This window comes from Talpa europaea, assembly GCF_964194135.1.
Source record: "Talpa europaea genome assembly, chromosome: 1".
In the NCBI taxonomy this organism is placed as follows: domain Eukaryota; kingdom Metazoa; phylum Chordata; class Mammalia; order Eulipotyphla; family Talpidae; genus Talpa; species Talpa europaea.
Window position 1 is genome coordinate 55,602,438 of NC_140073.1, and position 21,380 is coordinate 55,623,817.

General features: G+C 35.7%; 1 protein-coding gene across 6 annotated transcripts in view; it reads right to left on the bottom strand.

The window, feature by feature from the left end:
- Positions 1-21,380, bottom strand: part of DLG2 (discs large MAGUK scaffold protein 2) — a gene marked incomplete at both ends in the record, with an annotated part of 1,956,162 nt that overhangs the window by 1,377,643 nt on the left and 557,139 nt on the right. For 3 of the 6 annotated variants that reach the window (XM_084247141.1, XM_084247160.1, XM_084247159.1), the window contains one exon: positions 2,484-2,525. The exons of the other annotated variants lie outside the window; for them this stretch is intronic. In XM_084247141.1, coding sequence (XP_084103267.1) covers positions 2,484-2,525 — 42 coding nt within the window. Of the gene's footprint in view, positions 1-2,483; positions 2,526-21,380 lie in introns of those variants that run through there. 6 annotated transcript variants of the gene reach the window in all.

Sequence of the window (21,380 nt, forward strand, 5' to 3'; positions counted from 1 at the left end):
TGTCCTTTCTGAGATTGGAAGCTTCTTGAAAGCAAGAATTGTTTCCTATTGATCTAAGTTTCCTAGATTCTAGCTTAGTGTTTAAATTATAATTATCTTCAAAAATGCTTAAAAGACAACATTTTGAATCAATTGTGACCCATGGGACTCTTTCTGAATGTGACTGTGTGTATATGTTTGTATCCCAGTTTTAATGACTTATTACATAAAAAAAAGAGCTACATTAAAGCATACTTCTCTCAAAAAATCTTTATGACTATACTGAATTACATAGGTCCAATTAACAACAACCAAAATCTAGAATGAAAGAGTGTGCCCTTAATGGTCTATATATTGCAGAAAAGAAACAGACAAGATATGTTTCTTGCCTTTGAATTTTAACCACCTGAATAATTTTGGATCACTACACCAATCATGTTAAAGCATGACAGAGGAGAAGATATACACTACAAAGGAGACTTAACAAGAACCAAGCAAACAATTAATTCTGGGCATAGTAGAAATAAAATCAAAGACCTTTAAAATTTAATATAATAAAAAGTGAAATTAAATATATCAAGTAAGATTTTATTGCTCCAACTGGGTAAACTATCAGACCACAAGTGAATTGCAAACTAGTTTGCAAATCTTGCTATCACAAAAGGCAAAGATAACCCTAAAAGAAAATTTTAACATATGCAAGAAAGTGCAAGAGTTAATTATTGAAAGGTGATATGCATTTAAAAAATTAAAGTCAAACTACTCAAAGCAAGATTATATATGCTATTTGTAACAACATACATGACCTGAGTTTCTATGGATTAATCTATCAGAAGTGTCTGTATCTCAGTATAATTTGGTCAAAGTACTAAAAATTAATTATCAAATGTCATTTGAATTTATTTTAGTTATTGCTGTTAAAAGTCTTTTTATTCCTTTACTTATGATTTAAGTGGAAAAAAAATAATCTAAACCCAAGAGACAACTCTTAGTAGCTCAAAGTGAAAAAAGGGATTCCCCAAAACTCATATAAAAGGAACTTTGGGCTGGGGTTTTCTTGATTTATCAAATATAACAATGAAATGTCAAAACAATTGTTATCTCTTCATTAAATTATGTATGGCACTTAGTATGAAAAAAAATAAAGAACACTTTTCTCTTTCAAAAAAGATGAGGAGCAAAACACATTTACAATTTACTGAGCAAACAAAACAATGCATGTCATACCCATAATTTGGAAGAGGAGATGGTGATGGAGAAATCCAAGTTGATAATTTGGGAACACTCTAAATGTTTCAAAATATCTTTATTATGTCACTTACTAAATTCATCATATTCACGGGGGAAAATGATGCTGAAGTTAATTTCAAAGGTAGTTAAAACTAAAATCTGTAGAACTCTGCAAAACGTTTACAGAATACTTTCAGGCTGTAGTTGTAAAAGAACTGGCCATCAAAACATAAATGCTGCCTATTTGAATTTCAAATAGAAAACAAAAGGGCTTTGAAAAGTGGTAGAGTAGGGAATTCTTTAATAAAACTCATAAACACAGATGAAACTTTAGTACCCACATTAAAATATTCCCCAGTAAAATAAAAAGAGAAACATATTACCTTGACTTTATTTTTTAAGATCCCTATTTCAGGTACTAAGTCTTAACAGCCTTTTACAATTTTTTTCTGAATGGCATTCACTTTTTTTGAACTTCCTTCAAAGTAAAAAATGCAAACAGAGGATGTAATTCACTTAAATTATGCAACTGGAATCCCACAGCTGGCCTGTCTGTCAGGCTCAGTGCTGAATGAACACGGTGTCAGAAAACCTGCAGTTTTTCCTTAAGAAGCCTTAAATCTCCCAAACTTAGGCTCAACTTCAGAGACTCATTAGCTCTACAGCAAGTGAATGTCAGTTGGGCGACAATGCCAGGGCAGAGGTGCCCACAAAACTGAAGCGAGCAACCCACCTAGAAGTGAGAATTTGCATGATCAATATCATCAAATTCCACTTATAATAATTTGTTTATACGAAGAGGATGTCCAGGTATCCCACAGATCACATCCTAATACCATAAGAGCCACTAATTTTGAATCCCAGCTCTAAAACAATTAAGCTGCAGGAACACAGGGAGCTCATAGCACTTTTTAAAAGAAAGACTTTAAATCCTAATCGAAAGCATGCTGTACAGCTTTATATCTTTTCTAATTTCTTGGTTCTGGCCTACCTAAATAATTTTCATCTTTTCCTCCCCCCTCCCCAGCCCCCAAGAGTGAGCTTAAACCTGAATTACAAACAGTTAAACCTGAAGGTCACTTCACAGCAGCGTTCCAACATGCTCCCCCAGCGAGGCTGCACGGCAACAATAAAACAAAGCCCTTGCAACCACCTGTAATAATCTGCCTGCTCAGCCAGCAATCCGAAAAGTCCTGAAGCTACACAAGGTAGACATTTTCTGCAGCTGTTTTAACATGTATATTGTGCCCAGTTGGCGGCTCGCCTCCTCTTACCTTCACGTTAGTCCGGAGTGCACAGTAACATGCAAAGAACATTGCAGTAAATAAGGAGCATATGGACCGGTATTCAGCTTTTCAGCACAGCGCAAGCCCCACACACACGATCCTGGGCATGTGCTACTAAGGAGCATCCGTTCCCTCTGTCAGTTTGAAAATGCATTGATCTCTGTTTTCTCTGACTACAAAACGACATGTCTTGAAGGCACTGAGTGAGAGCTCAAAATCTCTTCATTGGCTATATATAGCATTGTGCCCAGTAATTTCAATTAGCAGAGAATTCAGCATCTGAAAGTTAAGACTTCAGTTGCTTTTCCTTCTAGCATTTTAAATCACTGGGTTAAAAAAAAAAAAAAAAAAAAAGAACGGGAGGGGGAATGAGCTCACCCAGGAAAAGGGGGGCGGGAGGTGAAGAATTGAAATTTAACCAATGAGTTACTTATATTTCTGGAGAGCCCTGATGTTATCCTATTAGATACTTTACAATGGGATTGCATTGGACAGACTGTAAATGAAGAGGAAACATTTTCCCTTTGGAGCTTTAATATGGGCTCTGCACTATTCCAGGCTATTCTGATGCAGCACCCTGTTTGGCATATACTACCAATCACTGCAAACATGTCTCGTTCTGCTTTTCTGGGTGGAAAAGGACCAACCAAAGGATCACTCTCTCTCATAAAGTCCCCTAAAATGTAAACTGGGTTCTTCTGGGGTGATCTGCAGTTACATGACTGAGAAATCTCGCTACCTCTTACTTCCCTGTCCTGTAACATCAGTTTCATCTTCCATGGATATCTAAAGTTGCTAGGCTCGTTAACAAAGCAGCACATTCCATTTTCCAAAAGTAAGCTTTATTGCTAAATGACAATCAATAATAGAGGATGGGATTGGAATAAAGACAGAAAATTCCCGGGGATAAGATCACTCCAGATTCAGTAGCTACTGCTGCTGAATGTAATATGTTCAGCTGGCTCTGGAAGGGGGAGAGCAAGAGAGAAAAATAAAGCTTCTGTTTTCATGAATCCAAAAGAGGAAAAAAATAATTCAAAATCACTATCAGACCTACTGTCTGTTGTCATTCTTGCCAGGTACCGGATGCTGCAAATGAATGCAGTTTTCAGGTAGCCAAAAGGACAAAGTCCAATTTAAGGTTCTAAACTCATTTCCAGCCTTAGGAAGCCTTAATGCTCAGCTAGAATTCTAAAACTATCTGGCAAAATGCAAGCAGAAACGAACAGTTCTCACTCACTGCAGCAAAAATAGTGGGAGGAAAAAGAGTGGTTATATCTTTGCCACGACATTCCTCATCAGCTTACAGCAACAGGGAAGATCAGCATAAACTCACTAGAAAAGCTGCATTGACTTTTAGGATTTTTCTTTAATACGTTTTGCATAAGCCACCTCCCCTCTCAAGCCTGCAGTGGTGCTGAGGCACTGTCAGAGCCACTGGACATTTCTTCTGGGCAATGAGGTGAAGCAGCTTCAGGAGAAAGCAAGGTATTTAAGAGAGAAAATAAAGGAGGAAGCAACGCAGGATTTTCTATTTCCCTTTTAATGACAAGCATTCAGAAAGTGTCGTCAGTTCTGACTAAATAGCTATTTTGGGATGTCATTGTTTGTGCCTTTTTTTTAGAAGGAAAAAGGCAATCTTGTCTTAAGCTGGAGATTCTTCAGCTATGTAAAAGAAGGCAGCCTCTTAATTTGATTCCCAGTTCCTTCTGTCATATAAGTCTGGGTGATTACACACTGCAAGCACTGGCAACACAACTAGTGACTTCCAGGACATTAAAAATTGATACAAATCCCCAACTTTCACCATTCCACAACTTTCATTAATGACTTTAAATGCAGAACCTAGTATTTCAGTCAATAACATTTTCTTCTCCTGAGGTCATGGCAGGTCACATTTCCCGCAGCTCTTTCCAATAAATTAATCTAAACATAGCAACTCAATGCCACAGAAAAATACATGAGAATTTTAAAATGCTTTTCTTCACTGGGGGCTTGGGGGATTTATTTTTTTTTCAACTGGTATTTTTTCCACTAGGAATTGGGGGAAAAAAACCTTAACTTCATTATTATTATTTTAATAGACACTAGGGTATTGGAATGACCCAGCAGAGACAGAGACAAACAGCTAGTAAATGTTGCAAACTCAGAAAAGTTTACTGGCATGGATTAAACAAAAATGATTTTACAGGTGATAAAGCACATGGAAAGCAATCATGGAGGAGTCTGACTGGACTTCAGATATAGTGTGGATGTGTGTACATTCTAAAGAAAGGCTGTTAGACATTGAGGCTCACATAAAATCCCACAACTTCCCAGCACAGGTGTCAGCAATACCTGCAGACATTCAGCTCAGTTTTCCTGAGTGTGCTATGAAAGGCTAGCTGCATTAATATTCTTGTTTTATAGACTCAGTAAATGAGACATTAGCTACATTGACAACTTCCCAGTAAAAAGTAGTTTCTATTTTTAGGTAATGTTTCAACAGGATAGTGTACCTGCTAAAAGAATAACATTTGCTATTGTAGAAGGAAAGTATAACAGGTGTTTTTTGGAAGCAGGATAATAAATATAGCCCCCCCCACTCTCTCTCTATATATATATACACACACACACACTTATAAGTTCAGAAGCAAGTAATCATAGAAAATAACTTCCGTGTCAGGTCCTTTCTTTGCTTTCTCACAGGGAAAATGGAGATTTACAAAGGGGGTTAATATTTAATTCACGTGTCATTGAGAAGATTAAAGATGAATTCTGTCATCAAAAAGTCTAACTGAATTAAAGATTTAAATATAAAAGTTGAACCCAAAAATATTAGAAGAAAATATAGATTTGGTTTCGGTTTTACGTAATATCAGAGTGCAGAAGTCTGAAGCCATATAAGAAAATATAAACAATTTTGACTACATGAAAACAAAAAACCTTCTATGTGGCTAAATATACACAATGACAAATAAAAAACTGGGAAAATATTTGCAACCTATTCAATGGGAAGTTCCCTTAAATGTCAAAGAACTTTCATAGGTCACTATGAGAAAAATATTAAAGCTGAATCAAAAAATTAGGCAAAGAATATAAAGTGGCGGGACTCCCCGGTGGTGCAGCAGTTGAGCACTGGGTTATGAAGCTCCCCGCAGCCTCTGCAGTGCAGGTTCGTCCCGGCCGCTGGCGAGGGTCCCACATGGCGCGCAGACCTCTCCTGCTGCCCGCTGCTCCCCTCAGCAGTGTACTTCGGTCCTTCTGCCTGTTCTGCTCCCCAATCTGGCTCTGGTGAATTCTCTCACCCTCCCGCACTTTTGACTGTACCCTGTTCTTGTATAAATAAATAAATCTTTAAAAAAATTTAAAAAAGAATAAGATTGCTAAAAAGTTTATATAGTATGAGTCTATATCTTTGGGTATATTTTTTATATATAATTGTGAGTGTGTGTAAAATTTTGAATAGTGTCGGTCATTGAAGATTGGGACTTGACTTTGGGAGGAAAGTAAAATATTCCCTTTCATCTTTCTTTAAAACCTTCTATATACTACAGTGTCTTCATCCACAATTAACTCTTCATCCAACTTTATTTTCTCAATAAATGAGAGAAAAATGACACAAGCAGGTAGGAAATACTTGAGCCTTGTGAGGGGTTTGTCCATTATTACATTCAGAGAGCACAGGTCAGGGGGAGGATCAGGACATGAAAGACAGAATCTGAGGATCCCAGATTTGATTAAATTCCTGAGTGCTTCTTGCACTATTAACATCTCTCTGTAATGCTTATAATCTTAATGAATAATATCTTCTTCTTAAGGCCTTAAGTACACTGTCAACTACTTTGTTATTCAAATGAAAAATTAACTATCAAACTTGATTTGTTGACTTTCACCTATGCACTGAATTTAGAGCCTGGTTTGTAGGTTTTTCTTTTCTACTTCACAATGAGTATAGCTATAGGCTGAATGTTTGAGTACCCCCCAACTGATATATGAAACTTAATCCCTAATGTAATAGTAGTTGGAGGAGAGACCTTCAGGAGGTGACTAAATTGCCTTTATAAAAGAAGTTGCATGTCCTGGTGAGGACAAAGTGACAAGATGAGCATGTATGAATGGGGACATCTATATATCTGGCATTAATCCCTGGGTCCTCAACAGATGCTGAATCTGCTAGCACCTTGATCTTGTACTTCTGGCTCCATAACCATGAGCAATAAAATTATGTTCTTTATAAGCCACACATCATTACAGCAGCCCAAATGTACTTTTTACAATATAACCTAGTTTTTGTAAAATGTTTTAAAAATGTTGAAGCAATATGCAATTCCAACATTTAAAAATAATAAGGGCAGATAGCTGTTAATATGGGCAGATGATTCAAATTTTGGACAATACACTCTTACGTGCAAAACTCCCTCACTCCCATGAGATCATCCTGTATCACAACAAACAGAAACAACAAGTGTTTGTGAGGGTATGGAGAAAAAAAAAAAACACTATGGAAAATAGTAGGGGGGGTATCTAAAAATACGTAAAATAGATACATCATATGATCCAGCAGTTCTACTCCTTGGTATTTATTGAGAGAATGCAGAAACTAATTCAAAGGGATACATGAACTCCTATGTTCATTGCAACACTATTTATAATAGCAAGTTATAGAAACAATCTAAGTGCCCAACAATAGATGAGTAGTGTATATACACAGTGAAATACTACTTACCTGCAAAAAGAGATGAAATCTTGCCATTTATGGACCAGGAAGGGATTATATAGGTGAAATAAGTTAGAAGGAAAAAGGCAAATACAGGTGATTTCACTTATATGTGGATGATAGAGAAACAAAATAAAGGAACAGATAAAACTAAACCAAAATGCACCCTAGAAATATTATTGCAGAATTGAGACTACTAGAGGGGGAGGTGAAGTGGGGAAAAAGCAGGTCTAATGGTATAGGACTATGTGTGCTTTGGTGGTGGGTGTATGTGGTAAGATACACAAACCTGCTTGCCTAAGCCACATATAGTAAGGTATAGCAGGATTACTTCAATTAAATAAATAAATAAATAAAACTGCTATACATTTAAAAAATAAGTTTGTTCTATATAGTGTAAGTTTGATAAAGTAACTTTGGTATGTTTGTGTGCTTTTTGTTAACTGTTGAGGTTTTGGACTCACTGCCCTATAAGAAGGAGGATACTGGCAGCTAAGACTTCCACAAAATTTATATAAATGAACTCCAAGGTACAGGTAGAAGAATTCACTTCAGAGGGGAAAGCATAGAGAAGATATAGATACAATAACTACAGGAGCAAATGAGATCATGACGGAGTGGCGGCTCAAGACTAGAATAGATGCCAGTTGAGCAAGGGACCGTATGACATCTTAGAACTTAAAATCCTTTTCCTCTTAGTAACTCTTAGAGTGAAAAAAAGAAAGAAAAAATATATAGCAGCTACAACTTGGGTTTAAATCCTTTCTTCTGTCACTTGCCAGCTGTGTGATTTTGGGCAAGTTACATAACCTCTCTCCACTACAGCTCATTCTTCTCTAAAATAAAGATAACAAACCTACTTCACAGAGATGTTGTTAGGACACAAATGAATAAAATGTATAAACTGCTTAGCTTAGTGCCTCATACATAGTAAATTTAATCAATGCGAGTGTGTTGTGTGAAGACTGAAATGATAGAAGCAAGGAGAGAGACAGGAAGATGAGGTCATTTCTTTTGCCTCACTTCTAAATGAGGAAGATTCTCCTCAGGGGCTTACTGAGACTCTAGGACTTCCCTGGGATTTCCAGTCAGCCTTGGAAGGGAATCGAAGGATTTTGGTCATCTCATTTTAATGCTTGAATTGATTTAATATTATAGAGATTTTTTTGCATCTTCCTTGGAGTTTTCCTGAACTAATGATAACTGATTTACAAATTATAAAGCATTTCAGACCTCAGGATTTTCTATCAACATATCCCCAAAGACAGAAGAATATGCATTTACTATTCTTGGAGATACAGGAACAAAATGGAATTTTTTTAATGTCTTATTATCTTTAAAAATTCATATAAAAATAAATTCAGTCAACAATGTCTCTATTTTTTAAAATAATGTTCTATCTTACTTACTCCACACTAAACTTAATAAGCCAGTAAGACTGTGCAGTGTTCATGCCATGGATTTGAGCATCCTCTGACATACATACCACTGTTCACGTCTACAATTACTCTTGCTCAGTTCATGAAGTCGAAATAAATTCCTTCTAATGCTTGAGCCCTCACATCACCTTTAAAGACATTGCCCTCACTCCCTTGTATCCAATGAGGAAAATGGCACAGTGATTAAATGAATTATTCAGATTTGTGCAGAAGCTATAGGTGGGACTCTAATATTAAATCTTCTATTTTCCAAAGCCCATAGCAAATGTCTCAAGATCCCAGTGCCTAGACAGTGCTTTAACCATTTGAGACATAATTCATTTACATACAAATATTTTAAATGTCTCATTTACTATCATACTGAAAAAGTAACACACATGCTTTTACATAGGTTTTTAAAAATCAAAACAACATAATGTAAAGAAGAAATAAGTTTAAGTTGAATTTTTTTAAGTGCATTGCAGTGGAAATATGCAGAACTCCATCAACAGCAACACATAAACAGACACAGGCATATAGAGTTGTTTATTCAGACATCTCAGGCAGTATCACTGTCAATGACATAATACTTTGGACTGCTGAAAAGTCATAGTAAAAGTTTGGAGGAAAATAATGGACAATTTCATATGAGAAAATTTGTATTCTTGAAAATTTCACTGTAACGTCATGTAAGAAATGTTTTGTGTTAAATATGTATAATGGAGTTAGGTCAGGGAATATTATTTAGGTTTCTAATATAGAAGAATATCCAGTGAGATGCTGAACAGCAGATGGTGAAGGACAATTATTTGTTGTGTGGGAGTGTCTCATACAGAACTTACCTACCTTCTAGCTCCTGTCTCTTAATAGCCAGAAGAACACACCCCACATTGCTGGTATAACAAAAATTACTCTCAAAAATTTTTGTCAGCTGAGCAACCTCAAAAGATGTTGTACTGGCCTATGAAGAACTACTTGAACACAGTCTGAGAGTAAATGTGGATTTAGAAAAACATAGTAACAAAGATCTCTTTAAATTCCCCCCAAATACTCAGTACCCTACAAAGTCCTAAAGAGCTTCTATTTCTAATACATTTATAGTGTCAAAAGTTTATATCTATGGAGTTCTGGACAAAGAGAAAAAAAATCTAAGAGTGATAACCTTCCAGATAATTACAGATTCTTATTAATAGAATTAGAAAGAGTGGAATGTGGGCCTCCCTGGTGGCACAAGGGGCTTTTAAGCAACCTATAAAGCTTCCACCACCACTGCAGCACGAGTTCGATCCCCAGCCAGGGAGCTACCCACATGACGCAGCAGACCTCTCCTGACTCACCCGCTGCTCCCCTCAGTGGTGTATTTCAGTCAATCTGCTTTTCTGCTCCCCACTCTGTCTCTGGTGAATCCTCTCACCCCCCACATGTCTGGCCTGTACCCAAGTTCTTGTATGCATGAAAAAATAAATCTTAAAAAAAAAGAGTGGAATAAACATATCTGATACTAAGGACAAAAAGCAAGGTACCAAATGCACCATCTCAAAACCCTGTTATCCCCTTAAAGATCATATCAGAACCCATGGTTTTTGGGAGATCTTCCCCAACTACTTCAACCCACACAGACTCCCTTTTCTGAATGCCTATAACATGTATTGTCTGCACTGCCCAATTTAGTACTTGATTATACACTGTCTTGTATTGTTCTCACATTGTTTTTTTTGTGCCTGAGATTCATCTCCTTAACCCCATTTTAATCTTTTCAAAGCAAAGGACACATGCATCCTGAAAAATAGTTCCCTCGGACACGCTGAATTGCTGCTTAATTATCTTTCTTGAACTGATAAATTAATCAGCAGTTGAAAACATAGAAGTCACAACCAGTCCCTAACATTACTTGATAATCCCACCTCTGCTTTTTCTAAAACTATGTAAAGGGATTATTTATAACAATATTATTTTTCCATCTTTATTTATATATGATCAACAAATAAAATCTATATGTATTTAAGGTATCTATAACATGATGTTTTGATACATGCATATATTATAAAGTGATTACTGCAATCAACTTATGAATATATTCATAATATCACATATTACTTTTCACATTTGAGATTTACTCGATTTACTCTCTTTGCAAATTTTAAGTGTACAATACTTTATTATAACTATAGTCGCCATGGTATCATTGAAACATTTATCTTATAACTGAAATTCTGTACCTTTGACTAACATTTCCTCTTTCTGGATATACAACGCCCTGTTAAATATCACTCGACAGTTTGTTACTAAGAGATCATTTTTTTTACGTTCTACATGCGAGATCATGCAGTCTGGTTTATTTCTCATTAAGTAATGTCCTCCAGATTCATCCATGTTGTAGTATATGTCAGGATTTTCTTCTTTTTAAAGGCTGAATAATATTCCATTGTATATATAAATACATATATAAAGAGCACTACATACATAGATGTGTATGTGTATATGTATGCATGTGTGTATATCACATTTTCCTTATCTATTTACCCAATGATGGAACTTATTTCTATATTGTTATTGCTGTGAGACAGCACTTCAAAATACTGATTTCATTTCCCTTGATATATTACCTAGAAGTGAAATTTCTGGATCATTTGTAGTTCTAATTGTACCTTTTGAAGACCTCCTTAATTTATTTTCCATACTGGCTCTACTGATTTTTATACCCATAAACGGTGTACAGTGTAGCACAATCATGCCAGTTTCTGCAACGTGTGCACTAATGGAACAATCATGATCCAAGGTCCAGAGTACAGAAACACATTTTCCTATTCTTGACATTCTTTTCAAGTACAGTGAGGTGACATTTCATTTTGCTTTTGATTTGAATTTCCCTGATGATTAGTGATATAGAACATATTTTCATATACCTATTGCACATTTTCATGTCTTTCATCTATTTTTCCCATTACTATTTCTTATTTTTATTGAAGTAATGTTGACTTACATCCCAGAAAATGATATAGTGGAATCATTTCATATGTCCTCAGCTGTCACCATACCACACCCACCGCTAAAGAAGCCATAGTCCTTCACCATAGACCTCTGGCCACCAGCCCCCTTTGCTCCCACCCTTATATTCGTTTCCCCTCCAGTAGCTTCAATTCTGTAGTCATATTTCTAGGCTTTATTTTGGTTTAGTTTTGTCTTTCCCTTTTTTTTCTATATATGCCACAGATGACTGAATCCACCCATTATTTGTCTTATTTCCTTCAGACTTATTTCATTTAGCATTATCCCCTCTCAGTCCATACATTTTAAAATTAGGATTTTTTTTTTTGTCATTGAGCTGTATGGGATGCTTGTGTATTTTGGATACTAACTCTTTACCAGATATATATCTATATCTATCTCTATATCTCTATATCTATCTCCATATCTATATCTATCTATAGTTTGTAAATACTTTCTCTCATTCCATCGGCTGTCATTTCGCTTTGCTGATTGTTTCCTTTACTCTGGAAACTCTAGTTTGATGCAGCTCCATTTGTTTATTTTTGCTTCTGTTTCCTGTGCTTTGGTGTCATATTCAAAACACAATTGCCAATATCAATGTCATGTTTTTTTCTGTACTTTCTCCTAAAAGTTTTAGAATTTCAGGTCTTATGTTTTAGTATTTAATATACTTTTTCTCTTTTCCATTCCTTTTTTGTTTCCTTTTTATTCTCTAGCTGACAAGTCTTTGAATTTTTCAGATTCATTCTTTTGACTTACCATGTCTGATCATTATTGACCATGACACTTGCCATTGAATTTTTCATTTACTGTACTATATTATACAATTCTAGATAATTTGGTCTTTGTTATGATTTCTTTTCATTAAACTCACTTTGTTCTTGTATTGTTTTCTTTATTTTCATGAGTTGTGTTCTCTTGTAGCTCACTGAGTTACTTAAAACAATTGTATTTTTTGTCCAGCAATTCTTATGTATCCATTTTTGGGGTCAGTTACAGGAAAATGATTGTATTACTTTGGTAGTGTCACATTTCTGGATTTTTCTTCATGTTTCTTATAGTATTGTGTTGATATTTCTTCTCTAATTAACATGTTGGTTTTTATGAGGAAAGAAATTCACCAGATGATGAATATGAAGGCACCAGTTCTGACTCTGGGGGGGTTCATTGGTGCAATGTCTATCCGTTAAGGTCACTATCATTGAAGATTGCAGGTGCCCTCAGTGACTAAGACTGTGAGTATATGCAGTGGTGCAAGATGGTGGGGGTTTTAGTGGTTCAGACTGCTAAGGTCATTGGAATTCTTGTTCTCCCTTAGGAAACTCACTTTCATACCAAGTGTACCTCACATGCATACTTGCTATGGGAGTGACACTGGTGTCTGATATGTAGGTATGGGGCCAGGGTTTGGCACATAGGCATGCATTGAGGGACAATAACTCTCAGTCCAGTTTGGCTATAGTAATGAGGGACAGGCACCCTCATTACATTGTTGGTAATGTTGCATGAGGCATGGGTACTGGTGCAACAACCTTGGAGTCAAAATCCAAAGTGAAGCCACAAGTCAAGCTATGGCAGCTCTAAGGGCAAGGCACAGGTGCACCTACTGAGGCAGTGGCTTTCATGTCCTACACATGGGTACTCACAGAACAGTCATGGAGCCTTTTTCTGGAGAGCAGGCATGTGTCAAACAACTACATCTCTTGGATCCAATGTGTAGACATAGCATCTAGTGCAATCACACCTGTTTCTGCAATGTGTGCACTAATGGAACAATCATGATCCAAGGTCCAGCGTACAGGAACACATGCAGCAATAGCAGCTCTGAGGTCTGGATCACAGGTAATCCTGTTGTGGCAGTAACTTTGCACTGACACGCAAGCATACGGAGAAGTCATAGAGGCAGTATTTGGATACAGATGTACATGGAGTGGCCCCTAACTCTGGATTCCAGGGCACGTTTAGGTTTTGAGAAGATGATAGTGTGTTGTTGCATGTTCTCAATTAGATTCTTGAGCCCTCTCATATTTATTAGATATTCATAAATATCTAATTCAAATTAGAATATCTCATTATATTTTGTGTAGGGTTATAGGCTGGTATCCTTACTGTTCTTTCTTGATGCCATCAAATACTAGTTCTTTCCTTTGAATAACTTCCTCTCTACTCTTTGCAAAGAGATTAACTTCCTCCACTTCTCAAACCTCTTATCTTTCTCCATCTCTATTCTTCTTACTAGATGACTACCATCTATATGACAAGGAAAATAAAAACCATCACACAGGAATTTCTCAACTCTTGCCACAAAATAAATAAAAAATAAAATTTGGGTGACTGCCTTCACCCTCACTCTCTCCTGTTACCTTAGGTTATTGGCTTAATGTACATCCATGTCCTAACCTTTCCAGTCTTTCAGGTACATCAGCAAATATTCCTCTCTGTTCAGTTATGAGCCCTACTCTCTGTTTGATTTGATCTTCTAATGACAATTCAAATATTTTAAAATCTATTCTTAAAAAATGCATATAGGGAATACTTCCCCATAACATAAGTCTTTAGCAAGTCATTGTCTTCTCGCCTACCCTCACACATATCTCCTTAGGAAATGGGTCTACTTCTACTTCTTGACTTTGCACACCGGTTTTTGACTCCTCAACATACGCATTCATGCCCATACCATTCCATGAAAATTGGCATCACAATCAATATATCTAATGATTTCTTCTCAAGCCTTACCCCACCAATCTTCTTAGCAAATTCCAAATAGCTGAGCTCTCCTCCTGGAATACTCCATTTCCTTCTGTCTGCTTAACTTGTTGCCTCACTTCATTTTCCTCACTAGCTCTTCCTTTAATATGAAACTTTTATATGCTTGTTTCCTCAAGATTCATACCCGGATCCTCCTATATTTTCATTCTATACCTTTTCTTAGGTTTTCTTGCTCATTCCATGTATTTATTACCATCCACATGATGGTCAATTCCCAATCCTTTCCAAATACACAGTCTTGCTTGCTGAGTACTTGAATATGTTGCCAGTACTTCAAACTCATTATGGTCACAACAAAAGTTAGGGTTTCTGCTTGAAATGTCATTTTCCTCCATTTTTTCTTTTACTGAATGGCACTTCCATCTATAGTTTCTAAAGTCAGAAAAGTAGTGATCCTCTTTGGCAATTTCTTTTCAATACTTCCAATAGCTGTCAATCATCAAGTACCACTAAATCTCTCAAGTATTTCTAAAATCTGTAGTGATTATTCATATTCTTACATAGGTAACTGCAGGGACTGCCTAATGTTCCTCACATATATTCTTGATCCACTCTAACTCATATTTTTTTTTTTTACCTAGAACTCTAAAAGTTATCTGTTCTAAACATAGACCTGAATCATACCACACTCTGTCATCCACAAGCTCTGATGACTTCCCAGTAATGTTTAAATACAGTCTATAATAATTAAAAGGCTCCTCAAGGCCCTGAATTTTAAGAACTTTGCTTGATTTATAACAAAATTTCACCTAATAGTCTATGCTTTAGTCACACTGAACTTGCTTCAATTCAAGAAAATACAATTGCCCCTATAAGTGCTATGCTATTCTGTCAGTCTAGAATAATGTTTCTCAATCAGGGGTGATCTTTCACCACCCCAAGCTGAGTAGAGGAGTATTATAGCATCTAATGGGAAGAGGTCAGCAATACTGCAAAACTTTCCACAATATACATAAGGGTTTCACATTACAAAGAAATATAAAGCCCTATATGTCAACAATGCTAAGACTGAGAAACAGTCTTGGAAGTCTTTCACTTATACTTTACCCCATATTATCCACATGGCTAGCTGAAACATACTTATCTATCCTGTCTCAACTTACAAGGTCTACCTTCTGAAAATTCCCTGACTTTTGCCATATGTCAGATTGATCTACATATGCTTGCCACCTTTTTTTTTTTGTAAACTTACTATAATTTAAAACTAGCTATTTATACATTTAATCCCTTGTCAGGTTTGAAATTCCCTAAAGTTAGGAACTATGTTCAACACAATATTCTCAACACTGAGGTAGAAATTAAAAGTATTTGTTAAATGACTAATTGGTGAATGAATAAAGCTATTATATATAGAAAAAAAATGTTAGGCTGAGAACACTATAGAGGAATTTCTAGTTATGCCATAAATGAGACGTATCCCTTAATAGCTTCTTTAACCTTTCATTTGGTCTCATTTTGAAATATATAAAATATGTAGAAATGGTAATTCCTACTACAAATATTTTTAGGAATATTTGAAATATTTTGAAATATTTTGCAGCACTATTAAATATAGATTGGAGAGCGAATTAATACAAATAAGTAATAGGGAATAATATGAAACAAAAGACTTAAATATACATATATTTCTACTTAAAATTTCATTTATAAGAATTTATGACCAGTTAAATAAATTTTAATTATGCAGTTTTCCATAATTAGTTGGACAAATCAATGTAAATGATACATATTTGATAATGGAGTAATTTGTAGCATGTGTAACACATAATTTATAAAATTAGTACATATTTTATATACATTTTTTAAAGATTTATTTACTTTCATACATGAACTGGGGTATAGGCCAGATGTGCCAGAGGGTGAGAGGATTTACCAAAGACAGAGCAGGGAGCAGAGCAGGCAGACGGACGGAAATACACTGCTGAGGGGAGCAGTGGGCGAGACAGAAGAGGTCTACCGTTCCATGTGGGTATCTCCCTGGCCGGCTGGGATTGAACCTGAACTGCAGAGGCTGTAGACAACTTCACAGCACTGCGCTCAACCCACTGCACCACCAGGGAGGCCCTTATATCTATATATCTATATATCTATATATATATATATATATATCACAGATATATATATGTATATATCATAGTAATTTTAAAAAACAGGCAGTAGCTAACTTAAAATATGTAATTATGCTACTTTTAATTTTCTTCCTTTGAAGTTTCTGTATTTTCTAAATTTTCTATATTGGCAATGTAAAAAACAAGTAGAAAATAATGACTTTGAAGATTAAAAAAATAAATGAGACAAAGTACTCCTTAGCTGTAAGTGGATCATAAGAAATTGTTGTATAAAAATAAATAAGATATATTCCTTCTTTTAAAAAAAGCTTTCAGTTAATTACAAATATAAAATATCTATATAACTGTGAGGAAAAAAAAGAGCAAAGTAGATAATGATCATTTAATGAGCCTTTAATATCTCACACTTTCCATAAATTAATTTATGAAATTTTCAAAACAACCCCATTGGTGGTTGGTAAGAAATGCTGATTTAGTGAATGAAACATCTTGGGGATGAAACATCTTGGGGAGAAACAAATTGCCAAGTGGTATACGAAAAAAGTATAGAAATAAACATTTAAAAAATTCTTTTCTGTAATTTTTATTAAGTGAGGTACCATTGATTCACAACACTGTATAATTTAGGGGAATAAGTTCAGTCTTCTTCAGAGTGTTTACACCGCCATGGTCATCACCAAGGCACCCAAATTCCTATACCATAGACCGTTATGCCTCCTTCTCCCTTTGTTCTCTACCTATATGCTCTTCCTCTAGTAGCCTCAATAATGCTGTCATTTAGAAATCAAATCTGTGTCAAAGTCTTTCTAGTTTTGAAGCTTAGGTACTTATGAAAGATTCATTGAGTCAAGTGGGTAACCAAGTAAGGGGTAGTTACTTGACAGTGGGAAAGAAACATATATACAGAAGTTAATATTTCAGCTACTTGGGAGGATGACTAGGACTTTAATAATTAAAAGGAAGGAGACAGAATGAGGGAAAGCGTTTCTTGCTAAGGTAATACTGTGAACAAAAGTGAGAGGTAATTTGGGGATTGACAGACATACCGGTTTGGCTAGGTTAGTTTAGAGATATGAATTTGTTTAATCAGTGAAAGTACTTAAATACTTGAAATTGATTTACTAGGACTTGGAGAGCAACAGAAACAAAAGTGAGGTTATAATACTAAAAAATCAATAATATCATGACATATGAGAAATATGATTTTGCTATGTTTGTGTTCATGGAAACAGAATAACAGAATAACTTAGGATTAGAGATGTCTAGGAAAACATCTGGTAGGATTCTTACATTTTATAAATGACTAAAGTCTGGTCCAGATAAAGGTAACCACTTTCCCAAATTCTGAAAACTTGATTAGAATCTAGGGCTTGAGTCCTAGTTCTATGATCTGTGCCAAGAAAAGACTCTATAACAGCTCCATAAAGTTTTTATTATAACCACAGTTTTACACCAGTACTTACTGAGGTAACTAAGAAATTAAGCAGATAACACAAAATTATAGACCAAAAGATTTATCATTAAAGAATCCATGACCTTCTTATGAAAAGAACTACTGCCTCAGTCTGCTATGTGTCCACAGAATCTAGTAAAATACTCAGAGATCCACAGCTACCTGGCATCAGTTGATCAAATATCAGCTATTATTTACTTTTCCTGATAAATATCATGTGTACATACACCCATATTTTATGGAGACAGAACAATGAAAGAATATAGCAGGGAAAATAAGAACAATAAAAAATAATAACTTCATTATATGCTGATTCTAAATACGGTATGATTTTTCTAAGAGTTTTATCTTGATTACAAAATACCAGCTGCCATTAATATACTGAACCCTCTAGATTCAGTTTGCATTTATGTATATGAAAGTCCTGTATTTCACACCAAAGATACAAATTTAGCTAACAAATCTCTATGTCAAGACATACATGTTGACATAAACTACTAAATAGACTTTAAAACTAAAACATGATTGGGCTAAAGTTCATTAATGTGTTGATCTTCTTTGTCTAACAAATTGTACATGGAAGAATTCAAAGGCAGCCACATCTTAAGCTGCTATCTTCCTCTCAAACTAGTCAATCATTCTTACTAATTTGGTCAAGGGATGTCTAAGTGTGAGTAGGCAGGAAATTAAAGCAACAAGGTTATTAAAGATAATGCTTTATCTTATGTTAAAAAAATCATCTAATGAGCAATTTATTAAAATACAAGTTTTTTTGTATACATGAGTTTTTGCATCTCCTGAAGTACCTGAAAAATAAACATATTTAAAATAATTGTTGGTTGGAAGGTCCGTAGACAGACTAAAATATCCTTTGTGTTCAAAGAGAGATGTATTAGGAAGACACACAAGATAAAAAAAATGATTATCTATAAATGATGCAAATTTAATAAATACTTAAAAAACAAAATAAAATTGGAAATGCTCTTAAATAACTCAGACAAAATATCCATAAAACTCACCCAAAGATTCCATAATATGTAAACAATTCAATATGAGACTGAATAAACAAATGGACAATGATCAGACCCTATATGAAAATAAGATCTCTGACCCACAACTGAAACAACCTACCCAAATTTCCAAAATTGTCAATTACTGCTAGCTTCCCTAATTTTTGCCCCCCTGACCCTCCACCAGCTTCCAACTCAGAGACAGAGAAAGTCAACTATTCATCTGAAACTGATCACACAGCTAGTAATCGCTTCTAGCTCATCTACCTCCCGTTTCTCTGTGCCAAGATTTTCTAATCAGCAGATCTGAAACCTCCCCTGGGTTCCATTGTAGAGCTCCAAACATAGAGTTCTCTCAGTTTCTCAGACTGTTTTTCCCCATGACCTTCCAGCACAGGCGGGCTAACAGATGACAGTGTAGCCTTGAGATGTAATCAGCATGTTGGGAAAGCAGTAAATAATCATGTAAACTTGATGTACATTTCCCGTGCACAAAACATACCTCTGTAAACTAGACAAAAACTAGCTTTGTCTATGAATCATACAAAAACTAATAGGGCTCTTGGGGGATTTGAGGACTCTCACTGACCAGCCACAGGGCACAGAGCCACTGCTGTGGCCAGAGCACGGGGGTTGCTGCTGCCGCCATTGTTACTACCTGTGTATCTCCTGCTGCCTCATAATAAAGACTGTTCCTACTCCCCACATATGGGCCTCATGACCTGTTTTCTGCTGCCACCATCAAGAATTGGGCAAGCTGAAGCCATAGGTCCACTATGAAACATTTCTCCATCTGCACCTACTTCTGAGTTTCTGCAAAACCCAAACGATGGAGACTGATTCTCTTGCTATATAGAAAGTACTGAATAAATACTTATTATCATTTGGATGGTCACTATTTATTTCCATAATTATTTGCTGAAGTTGGGATTAGTTTTATGTAGGATGACCAGTTGTCCCAGTTTACCAGTGTCAGCACTGGACAAAACTCTTTGTCACAGTGCAATTAATAACACCCTCTTTTATTCTCAGGAATGTCCTTATTTGAAGGCAAAATTACATGGATACCCTGAATTTAGGCAAATTATTCATTAGACAAAGGAATTTACAGTCAAACTGGTGCAAAGTAACTAGGGCAATGGCGGGTGACAAAATTTGAACTGAGCTGTTAGTTAACTAACTTTGTTATTATAAAATCCACTGTGAAATTAGGGGGAGATTACTGTCCTACTTACTGTATCTGCTTTTATTTGATGGGAGTTCCAGCTTTAGTAAACAGGAGATAGGATTTTAAGAGGTGTCCTCTTTTCCCCTGGAGGCATGATGCAAGCGTTGCCATGGCAAAAACTTCTCCCACGCTGCCGCAAGGCCTTCCCATGGCAGACTAACTTCTGTTCTGCTCTGTTTCCATTTTCCTTGTTCTCTGTGCAACATAGTAAGTCACATCAAGTCTGGATTTCAGAGTATAACTTTCATTTTATCTTCTTTTCCTTTAAAGTAATTTCCTGTCTGATAGCTTTTCTGCAACCTACTGTACAGTCCAGAGATGAACCCTGGTGGCAGGGATATTGAAAAATGTGGTAGACAGGAGATATGTCAAAGAAAGCAAGGGCTAGTCTGCAATTAAACAGTTGTAAGTAAGTGTTCTTCAATTTGTTATTCACAAAAAAAACTGCTTTCAAGTAAAAATATGAATCTTTGAAAACTACCTGCCCAGCTTGTAAAAATAGGTAGCTTTTCCCTAAAGAATGGCACATTCATTGTGGGCCAAATAATGTAGGTTCAAGTATTTCAAAGTCAGAAGCACCTAGGCTTAAATCTGTAAGGTCCACTATGGTGGTGATAATTTGTATTTCACCTACCCCTCTAAACCAAGTCTGAAACTTGGCAGGTACAAGACATGCAGAACATACTTGATAGCTAGTGCTATTATTCTTATTTCTGTTGTGGTTGCTCAAGAGATCGTGTTTAAAGTGGCCATGCTGAACAGATCTCTGAGCAAGCAACAAATGCTTCCAACAATAGAGCTAATAATTTACACTAGGTTGAATCTCAAATTAGACTACAACCTGATTAACTGTCACTCACATTTATGCATTTTTAAAGCTTGGAGCATCTGCACTGTGCTAAGAATATACTTGATCTCTGTTAGATTCCTTTTTCAATGTTCTAACAACTCCACATTATGAGAAGATTAAAACATAAAATCTTTTGGCTGTCGTGGGTGTTGCCTGATTCCAAACCCTAGTCAGAACAAATATGGCTATTTCAGTCTCATTACTAGAAAATTAAAATAAGGATCTTTTGAAAATAGATATAACACAAATCTTCTGTTCTTGTCAACTTATACAGTGACTAAAATCGTGAATGACAAACAGACTTCCTGAAAGGAGGCTATTTTAATATATTCATGCACATATGCAGATGCATTATTAATACCTATAAACTTGTATGCTCTCGTTAGCAAAGAGTGACG